The sequence below is a fragment of the Diadema antillarum genome, unplaced genomic scaffold, assembly GCF_040938485.1.
Source record: "Diadema antillarum isolate AM-2024a unplaced genomic scaffold, OU_Dant_1.0 seq00000807_RagTag, whole genome shotgun sequence".
Lineage (NCBI taxonomy): Eukaryota > Metazoa > Echinodermata > Echinoidea > Diadematoida > Diadematidae > Diadema > Diadema antillarum.
Window position 1 is genome coordinate 171,985 of NW_027271688.1, and position 11,681 is coordinate 183,665.

An 11,681-nucleotide genomic window follows, 5' to 3' on the forward strand; every position below is an offset into this window, starting at 1 on the left:
TTTGTCCAAAGTAAAGCCAAGGTCTCTAACACAGTCAGAGACCTTAATAATCCCATCCCGAGTAGTTAGATCTGGTAGAGGAACTGTGCTCCTAAACTGTGATGAGAAATGGATGAGTTCAGACTTGTCTTCGTTCAGACGGAGTCTGTTGGCAGTGGACCATTTTCCATCCAATTTCGATCAAATCTTCATTGCTGTGCTGAGAAAGATTTTCCTCTTTCTATTCAAACTAATTTAACTGCACTGGAGTTCCCCTTTGATATTACCATAAAGATTTTGAACTCATAAAGATAAGAGAGAAGGGCAAAGGAGATAGTTCCCTGAATGATTCAGATGAGAGTATATTGGGGGAAATTGTCTGAAAAAACATTTTTGTAGAGAATTTACAAGGACATAAATAAATGACAACATTAATGCAACAGGTTGCCATAATAATCAAGTGAGACACATCCCACCTATTCCATTTTTCTCCTATTTTCACAGCCTTTGAACATTCAGTGGTCAGCTTCAGTATCAAACTAACATGGTTAAAAATAACCTTGATATATTCCTTTCATGGCAATGTCCAGTCTTGCAGTCCACTGAAGAACAATCCTTTCTGCCCGCGAATCCGGCTGCACATTTGTAGCAAGCATTACAGTAATGTCCATGGCACACACAGAAAGCTGTCAGTCTCCCAAAGATTTCACGGTATCATCGACAAACCATCTAAGGGGGGCTAGTACTGGGTCTGTTCCACTCCAATCATGGCCCTCACCTTGTCCTTGTTGTGGTAAAGACACCATAACGAAGAGAGGCCAAACCCCACTGCCCCTGCTCTCGCCATGGTCTTGAGGCCCGCTGGGAAGACAGAAACAGAAAAGGGAGGAAAGTGTAAATACTGTACATGCTGAATATTTCGCGAGGCTTTTATCGCAAATTTCGCGAGTCAGGTGCTATTCGTGAAATTGAAGGACAAGTCCACCTTCATATAGATAAGGATTGAGAGAATGCAGCAATATTAGTAGAACACATCAGTGAAATTTTGAGGAATATCGGACAATCCGTTCAAAAGATATGATTTCTTTAAGTATCTGCGCAGTCACTGCTGGATGAGAAGACTACTACAGCGTATGATGTCACATGCGTACAACGACATAAGAAAAATAAAAAGAGAATTTCACAGAACTCTACTTTTTTTAATAAAGTGCCCATTTCTTCGACTTGTTACTGATGTATGTTAAGGATAATATTATTCCCCCTTCTTCTGAAAGAGAGAAATCGAGTGTACTTTTGTTATGCGAGAAAAATGGAAATAAGTTGAGCTTTCTTTATTCTTTCTTTATATCGTTGTACACATGTGACATCACAAGCTCTAGTAGTCTTTTCATCCAGCCTTGACTGAGCAGAAACTTCAAAATTCATAACTTTTGAACGGATTGTCCGATTTTCCCCAAATATGTTGAACTTTCTTTATTCTTTCTTTATAACGATGTACACATGTGACATCACGAGCTATAATAGTTTTTTCATCCAGCCTTGACTGAGCAGAAACGCCAAAAATTCATAACTTTTGAACGGATTGTCCGATTTTCCCCAAACTCTCACTGATGTGTTCTACTACTGTTGCTCAATTCACTCAACCCACATGTCTATGAAGGTGAACTTGTCCTTTAAAGCACACAAGAAAACAATGACTCTGATTCCGATATGAATGTGACGCACACATATACATTGCTCCGTTCAGTACAGAAGTCCACAATCGCGAATCTAACCACTTGCGAAATCGTTGGAAGTCCTGATTCACGAAAATTTAGATTTGCTAAATATATGGCGTGTACAGTATACGTAGCATTACACTGAAACTCGTATCAGTCAGTATCTCATTAAACAAGAGCTTGGTATGATCTGGCTGCATATTTATTTCATTCATTCACATGGCCCAATATGCTACGTGATACCGTTTGCAGACCACTGCTAATCACCCCGAGGCAAAACACAAGGGTTGGCATCATTATTGCACATCTTCCAGGATGTGTTTGGTCTGGGCCTATCTACTGAGCCTGCTCTCTGCAATGAGGAGTGATGTAGAATCAGTTACATGCCCAAGTTGTGCCTCACTCAGGCAAGAGACCTACTGTATTTGCTCGTTTGTTCATTTGTTCTTTGTTTGTTGTTGTTTTTGTTTTTTTGTCATATCCTATGGTTGGAGTGCTTCCCTCTTTAAAGAGGGAACACATAGTAACACACAAACAAAGGTAAGCAATGCCCAAACCTAACATACTATCTATTCCATCTTGCATCATCTCATCGCCCCATGGCTTGGCGATTGCCAATATTGCATTCTTTACTCGACCGTCTCTCTCAAACAAGTGAAAATCCAACTCCTCTCTCTCTCTCTCTCTCTCAAAGAGGAAGTACATTCTGGAGGTAACCTGGCTAATTGATTACAAGCATACAATTTTCCATCTCCATCAATAATTTGCAAGCCCATTAGGTCTCGTGCATTCCAAATTGACATGAATAGTGGGGAACAGAGTGAAGGAAGATATGCTTGCCGAAGATGGGACCAGATATCAGAGATCTGGCTTTATACCAAGAACCCCTTTCTATCAAGGGATGCTTTCTCCTGAAAGAAACTAGAGTCACTGCAATCACAAATGGCAATTTTATTGGAGACCAAAAAAAAGGTGAGCAAGATATATGTATAATGCTACGGATGCATCCCGATTCTTCAGCATGACCACAAACAGACATTCCCACCCCCACCCCCTCCCGCCAATCTTACCGGATGATTTGTAGAGGAGGCCGGTCAGAGTCGCTGCACCGATGGTGTTGACTTCATCGTCAGTGCCTCTACTCCACGACAGGCCAACGCCGAGAATACTGTACATCAGAGCTGCGGACACAATGATGAAACAGAGAATCTTGTCGTCAGTCTTTTAAATCGCTCCCCCTGGAATTTTCACGGATATGCCTCATGTTTTCCTTGCGTCAGGAATACATGTACCTACGGTTACCTTTGCCTTTCATGTTTTTATTCTGATGGAATATGAATTTCACTCATTGAGCCATTTGGTCAAAAAGAAAAAGTACACCATATGCATCCTCATGACCAAGACATGAAAAAAAAAAACTTTGTTTAAAAGAAGGTGTAGAGTCAAAATGCCATTTCAAAATCATAAGGAATTTCAGCATTGGTGTGAAATTCACAAAATTCAGCCACAAAGAATGGTAATTTGCCACAAATTGGGTCTCTTTCAATATGTTTAATTAAGAGATAAGGGTCTCCAATAGAAAACTTTAATACTAAAAAGAAAAGTCAGATTTTCTTCAAGCCCCTGCAGTTTATGGGAGCAAGACAAAGAATAAACACATCTTAAAGCTTCTCTGTTATCAAATAAGAATTTCACCAATGCCATCACTAATAAATGTGATCATACAAGTTTAGGACATTAACAAACAAGCAACAGATCCTAAAATGCCAATGCTGAATATTCAGTGGACAAAAATAACTGCATGCAAACTTGCTCAGCACACACACTCAAAATCAAGGATGGCAATATTCTGTAAGTTTGACCTAGTCTGCAGAGAAAAAATTGTAGCTTAACTTGTGCTGCATCATGTTACAGATGATACACAGGTATTTGCATAATCAAACAACTCTGGATGTCTCAAGAAATACTGTGCTGCAACACAACCACACTCCAGCACTTGACATATATTTCTTACCGACAACACCTATTGCGTTTGCTGAGGAGGCCCCTTGTTTCGTAACCAATGTGATCATCCTGAAAGAAGAGAGGCAATACGTTAAAAATTGTTGAATTTGCATCACTGTTTTGGCGTAACTTAGATGCTCGTAGTATTTACATCTGTATCAACTGAAATAGTTGATCAGCTACCACATGTTTTAGTTGTAAGAAAATGAAACTAAAATACACTGGCAACAATTTCACTCAATGTCACTCCATGCTCACAGATTTCAACAGAAGGCATAATACAAGATGAAAAATTCCACTGAGATACAGCAAGGCCCTACACTAGCTTTTTCTTTTGGTTGCCTAACAATGAAATTTGGTAGCCCAATTGGGCCACTAACACATCTTTTCTAAAGAAAAAAGATGGTGGCCTGGCATCTATTTCTGGTGGCCCCTGGACATCGGGTCACTGCTAATGTTGGGCCCTTTGATAGAGTAAGCCTGTTCTTCCAACGCCACCAGTCCAGCAATACTTGGCAGCTTTATGTTGTGATCCTCTTTTCAGGATTGCACCAATCACTGTCAAGTTTGTCTTTCAGTCAGAAATTTTCTGCATAGACAGCAACAAACATTTCATGCTCATTGAATTCAAGGCACTAAAGGCACTTCTATATTTAGAACCAGAAACTACGGGCAGCAAACAATGAAAAGGAAACATCCTTGCAATTTTCTGGAAGGACAGTGCATTGACTTTCATCTGTACCATTTCACTATTTCCTACGCTTAAGTATATCAAACATAATATGAAACTTTGATCCTGATTTTGATTTTTTTTTTTTTTTTTTGCAATTACACGATGTATTTGCCCCCAGGATAGATGTCTCCTTTCACTCTGACATGTGACTTATTCAATCAAAATGTCGAGATCATCAAAAATGAAAGAAAGTAAAACACTGCATGAGGGAAAGATTGTCATTACTCATTCTGGAAACGTCTAAGCGCCTGGCTCCATTGAAACCAGAGTTTACCGCACCTTAGAATGGCTGGTCAACTTACTGTGACATTCGTACTCTTCCTGCAAGTTCTCTCGTTTCAGGCCCTGAAATTCTCAGGCCATTGAGTGCCCCATATATTGCACCTGTTGGGAAAAGGTTAAGATCCAGACATGGGTATTGTATCATACTCTGCATTCTTTACTCCCTACATTTATGCAATGTGCATATGATAGCAACAAAACTTCCAGAGAATTAACCCTCAATTGAGGAAAACATGATGAAAATTATTGTGGTTTTCCAAAGCGGCATTGCATTTGGACCAGGAAGCAAAGCACAAACCAAATTAACCAAATTCAGCAAAACAGACACATCAAGCATTTGTTTGTTTGTTTGCTTGTTGTTGTTTTTTTGTACTCTTGAGCACTGTTCTAATATATTTGAGAAGAGAAGGTTACCAGTATGTATTTTTTTTATTAAATAACAAAATTCATCACCATCAACACCAGCCTTACCATCAACACCATCATCACTATTAACTACATTGTCATCATTATCACCATCACAACAACCACCACCATCAACATCATCATCATCATCATCATCATCATCATCATCATCATCATCATCATCATCATCATAACACTACTGCGAGATACGCACTAACCTGCCATACAGGAACCACCAATCTGTGAGAAGGCCAACTCCAGCCTCCCTCTCGTCCTGTTCTGACCATTTGGAATGATGAACTGCGAATCTCCCTGAATGATCAGAAATGAAAGAAACATTTCAGACTTCTTTGGCTTTCTTAACAAATTTGAGGTAGTAGGTACAAATTCAACGGGTGTGATTTTAAAGCAGAAATGCTCAAGCTGCTAAAGTTGTGGAAATGGGGGGGGGGGGGGTGTGGTGGATACTGACATGTTACAGTAGAAAAGCAAACTCCCTTTGAAACACTGATAACAGAACCTAGCTCACATGCACAGCTAGTCCAATGATGATCTACCAATTACAAAGCAGCAGCAGTAGGACCTTGACGAAGGTAGCATTCAACTCGGGTAACAACAGGTCAAATTTCCCCACTTTTCCTTGTTTACTGGCATTACATTTCAGCAAATATCCTCCTAGCATTAGACACTGTAAATGTACAATATAATCATACTGTACACTAGACGGGTTTGGAGGAAATTCATGATAAGATGGCTAAGTCTGTTTGCAGCTGACTCACCTGGTTCAGGTATATTGGATCCACATTCAGAAATGGTGACAGAGATCCTCCAGTACCAGCAGTGACTGTAGATGAGATAACAGGAATTAACAAGGTAACGACATATCATTTTGTATAAAACACACACACAAACTACTGCATGCCCATACAACATTGCATTTCAACAGGTTTATCTTTCTGCAAATTTTGCAAGTCTGGTGCTCTTTGTGAATTTATCAACACACAAAAATATTAACTCTGATCCAGACAGGAATGCAATGTGTGCACGTACCTTTCTCTGTTCATCACTGTACTGTCCGGGGGTAGCAGGGTGGGACTTTAAATCACAAGTGACATTATACATGTACTTGTTGTACTGTTGGGTCTATTTTGTACTGTCCCCACAATTGTGTTTAAAAGAAATCTATTCAAATTTTACAAGACATTGCAAATGCAATATAACAAGATATGAGACAGATGGATAGTCAGAACACACACACAGAAAAAAAAACTAGAGTAAGTGAGAAGCACTCTGAGAGCACAAACCTTTACCCAGCAGCTCTTTCCACCACTGATCTTGTTCTTCCATAGAGATCAATGATTTCCACCCTTACGTATGCATGCTGAAAATTGCCCAATTTCCCGATATAGAAGCCTTCTGTTATTTGTCATCAACTTCCAGCTGCGTAACACGCCTCGCCCTAGCAGAAACTAGAGCATGCACTTTGGTGCGCGTATGCACACTTCAAAAAATGTTCAGTTTGAACTCCAAAGTTCATTGACCCTGTCTGCCAAAATATCAAAACTCCTTCATAAATTCCCAAAAAATTCTCAGATTACTACCAAAATTTAATCATCTGTTAATTGTGTCATTCTTAACCTTCCCTGTAAGTTTCATCCAAATCTGTTTACAACGTTTTGATTTGGGTGTGTATTTTGTGCACAGACAAACAAACAAACAAAAATGCTGATGAAAACATAACCTCCTCCCTTGGTGGAGGTAACTACACGTAGAGGTAGAGAAGCACTCTGAGAGTGCAGACCTCTGCCAAGCAGCTCATTTCCACCACTGATCTTGTTCTTCCATAGAGATCAGTGATTTCCACCATGCACCATGCATGCTGAAAATCACCCAATTACATGTTGTACCATAAACCGGGGTGGCTTTGGACAAATTTGAACTATTTTTATTAATATCTTCATTAAGAACAAAGGAATTCTGGGGTTAATGTGGGGATTAACAAGTACTACTAAAGAGGATATCATGCCATATAGAGACTTCTTCAGTTTATTCTATTTCATGTTAATTTTTTTTGGTCAAAGTTTGTCCAAAGTGCCCCCGGGGTTCGGGGCAACTTTGGACAACTATAGACACCATGTCAATATACCCTGCAGGATTGTCGAGTGTCCAAGGATAAACTCCCTATGGGGGTAGTTTTGACTACTAACAAGTTTTTAAGAAAGTTTTAACAACTCTAATATGTTGAAATATTTCATAACAACCAGCAAACATGATTTACAAAATACACATTAATGAATTATACATTGTGTATGGTAAGCAAAATTCTGCAGTAATGAACATGTGAAGAATTTCAGTTTAAAGAGGCATTCACAGATATTTGCTTGCACAATTTTTTTCAAGATACTAATACTAGAATTACTGGTACCCCTACATTTGAAAATCTGAATTTTCAAAAAACCTGAATATTTATTATAGTTTAGAACAAAAATGAAAAAGGATGCTACTTAAACAAGGCACTGCATGAAATTTCTTGCAGTTACAATGTAGGATAGTAAGCAACTTTGATCACATGGATAAGTGAGGTATTGTAAAATGTACATGTACCATCATTGAGTTGTCAAATTCTACAGATGTTAATGAGGTAAACTACTATTTAAATGGGTCATGGATCATTTTCATGTCATTTTAGAGAATAATTTGGGGTTTTACCCCAAGAAATGCATGTACACTTGAGGTTGGCCAGATTCAAGTACCGGGGTATGTAGTTCTACAAGAAAATTTCGTAATTTCCTTTGAATGTTGTTCATTGTAACTTTATGTCAGTTTGAAATGTTTGCAAAATAACACATTTTTATTTTTAACAAAATGCCTTTGGAAAGAAAGAACAAAATTTTGTCTCCTAGAAACACAAGGTTTTTATTGGCCCTAGTTATCACAAATTTATAACCAATGTCTACTGGAAATACAAATTTTTCCTCGCCCTAGGAATCACAAAAGTAAAACCAAATACAGGAAATATTTGCTCAAATTCTTGGACCTAGGTTCACAAAATGAAAACCAATGTCTACTGGAAATCTTGTGTGCCTGTGTGCCAATTGTTCAGTCTGTTACACAAAGCCCCTCTTTTAACGTTAAATTCTGCGCATGCTTTCCTGATCGACATTCCATTTTTGCAAGCTTTCACAGCATCTTTCATGCTTTCTTCTGAAGAGTTTCTATAGTCTCTTGACCTAGATCATCTTTTACATGATCTCCCCATCCTAACTAACTATTTCATCTGTAAAAGAAAGAAAAAACATTGCATAGCCGTCGAACATTTGGTACTTTTGTGGTGTCCAAAGTCACCCCGTAAGTGACCCCAAATCCAGGGGTGAAATTGGACATGACCTATTTTGAAATTTGTAAGGGTGGTCAGGTATCCTGAGTATACAGGTGGGTTCATGACCACTTCATGTTCACTATCCAACAAATAAGCTTGAGCTTCCATAGTTCTGTATTCCTAGAGTACCAAAAGTTCGACGGCCACAAAATTTAAGCATTCCATGGACCCTGCAAAGAAAAGCCCAAAAAACATATAAGGTAATGCGATATACGAGAGAAGTGCAGTCATTAAAATATTCACATATCCCCCTTTCATAACCTACAAAAATATTTTCAGAAAAACCAACAGCAAAACAAATGGAAGTGAAACAATCTTTTTTTTCTGAACTGTCCAAAGTCACCCGCCTGTCCAATGTCCCCCCAGTTTACGGTACCCAAAATAGAAGCCTTTTGTTACATCATCAGCTTCCAGCTGTGCAGCGCCTTGCGCGAGCAAAGCACACACTTTCATGCATGTATTTGTATGCAAACCTCAAAAGTGCGTAACTTCATTGACCTTTAATACCTACCAAAAATCAAATATCATTCATATAAATCCATAAAAATTCCTAGACCACTATCAAATCTAATCATCTGTTCCTTGTGTCATTCTCCACCTTTCCTGTAAGTTTCATTCAAATCCATTCAAAACTTTTTGAGTTATTTTGCACACAGACATGCTAACAAACAAACAAGCGCCGAAGTCCAAAAAGAAAACATAAGTTAGAGTCACTAGATCTAGACTGTCGTTGACACTCTACCTCCGGCCTCCTTCCTTGGCGGAGGTAATGAAAAGATACATTGTGAGATCTTGCATATAATTCAGGTTTAGAATCTACTTGAACTTCAAGTAAACTTAAAATTGTAAACTTAGTTTGAATACATATTCCAGTGCATAATCATACTGTTTGTATGAAGGCCATAAAATTAATGCATGGCAATGCCACTGCACTGGCAATGGTAACCCCGGCGCGGGCAGTATTATAAAATGGGTTCAAGAATGTAGCCAATGATAGGAAGCGCTGAAATGAGTCACGTGTGCTTTGGTTACTCAGTCCCATTGCACTGCGTGTTAAATTTTTCGGAGTAGATTGTGCGATGATTCACAAAATCAACGAACTACCACGAACGCTCAAACAGAAGTACCGTGGTAACATTTTACGTACGCCCGTGTGTTTTGTGTGTTACATAAAGCTTGTCGTCTGCTACATACATGTATTTCCACACGTGCTGCTCTCATGATTTGACCTTTGCACGGGTCACTTCCGCTCCGACAAGGTCATCACTTCCGCTCTGACAAGGTCATATGAACTTTTCCGACTCGCTACGTTGTAGTATACGAGAATGATTGCCATTCAAATAACACGCAGAAGATGAGGAGTGAAGCAATACGGACGCTGTTACAGACCTGATTTTAATCACAGATTTCGGTGGGTTATTGACATAGAGGTACATGTAATTAAAAAAAAAAATGCATATACCGATTATTGAATGAATATCATAGACTACAAGTGTACGGGGATTCCTCATATTTTAGTTTTCTACAATAAATAAAGATATTCATGAAGGAAACGTACATCCACCGCTGAAAATGACAAAATCAAAATCTCATTTACTACAAGAGGGTAGACGTGCACCTGCGTGTACTGACCGACCGTCACTGTGTAGACTGTAGTTCTCATCGGCTATGACAAAATGAATGTCAGTGAATGGAGTGGTGGACGATTTCAGGATCAGGATAATGCCCTTCTAGTAGAAAATATGTCTAATTTTCTAGATCTATCGATACTTTACTATTAGCCTAGTTAATAGTACAGAAGACTAGACTTCTGTAGTACTGATGACTCCAGTCTACGGATGAAGACATACGAGTGGCTACATCGACATATTGTAGATCGTGTCCGTGGAGTGCAGTGCCAACGTTAGTTCTATATGACGTGTGTAGTGGCTTTGCTTTGGAACATAGATCAGGTTTAGATGTCTGGAAAAAGTCTCTTGAGTGTCAAAGTGGAAGAAGGCATCTTACCTGGGACTTGCAAAGATGGGTCGCTGCTAGAATATGCCCCATACGAGCCAAAGAGGCCAGATGATGGAAATGAATTTTGATCCATTTGGGCCGCAATCGGCGTAAGAATTACTCAAACTAAACTCGCACTTCGCCGGCTGGGTATAACACAACGTGAAAAGCAGGGAATGGGAACGTGACATAGCACATGCACGATACTGGAGTGGATTACAGAATGCATGAGCTAGGTCGTGTTACGCAAATCTTAGTCGGCATTTAGTCGGCATGTAATAGTTAGTCTGAAATTCAGACCAAAATAAGTAAAGTGCTTAAGAAATTATGATCATCATTCTAATTCTTGCAGACACACCAAAATATATACCTTTTATTGTGTTTTGAGCACCAATTTCTATATTTCAAGGTACATTAGACCTCAGAAAGATGAAATTAAGACACAAGTTAGTGCAAATACCCGACTAGCTAACTGAATTTTTAAACTAATACAAGGATTAAAGAAAAAACTGAAGTAAGCTACCAACCTCGAATGTGCATGACTTGCATCATCTCTTGACTGCGACAACCTGCTGTCGTACACCTCCACATTGTTAGCCTTGCAAGACAAACGGGAGATGTATGATTGTCTTTGGATAGATGACATATATTAATTCAATCACTGTTCTGCAACTTTCATGGGCCATACAAAGGAGTACATAAGGTGTCACCACTTTGGGCCCCACCCCAACTTTTTTTTAACCCCGAAATTCGTTTCATATCAATTTTTACTTTGCATTGTTGTTTACATATTGACACATAATATTACAGTAATATATCAGCATGTATTGACAGAATATACGGTACTCATACAAACGGAAATGGGGTGACCCAACTAAAAGCATAGCGTGTAAAATTTGTAGGTCACCATGACGAGTAATATTCATTATTATGTACAGAGTAATTGAGAACATAACATGAGGAGTTTGTTCGCAAAAACCGATAAAACTCTTCCATATATACAGACTCCTGGAACATATCTACATAACTTGTACATATTTACATCTTAAAGGTAGTAAACATGAATGAGAAAGAGAGGGAGAGAACGAGAGAACGAGAGAAATAGAGGAAATAAAGTGAGAACCGAAGGGGGTAGAGAGGAGGAAGAAAAAGAAAGAAAGAAAGAAAGAAAGAAAGAAAGAAA

At 38.8% G+C, this 11,681-nt stretch overlaps 1 protein-coding gene across 1 annotated transcript; it reads right to left on the reverse strand.

The window, feature by feature from the left end:
* Positions 1-185: 185 nt before the first annotated feature.
* On the reverse strand, positions 186-10,640 carry LOC139739558 (mitochondrial import inner membrane translocase subunit Tim23-like). Its single transcript, XM_071650161.1, has 7 exons — positions 10,508-10,640; positions 5,901-5,965; positions 5,340-5,433; positions 4,737-4,818; positions 3,712-3,770; positions 2,768-2,878; positions 186-840 (listed from the first exon to the last, which is right to left on the reverse strand). The coding sequence occupies exons 1-7, from the start codon at positions 10,590-10,592 to the stop codon at positions 719-721; spliced, it is 618 nt and encodes a 205-aa protein (XP_071506262.1). The 5' UTR covers positions 10,593-10,640; the 3' UTR covers positions 186-718.
* Between the last annotated feature and the right edge of the window lie 1,041 nt (positions 10,641-11,681).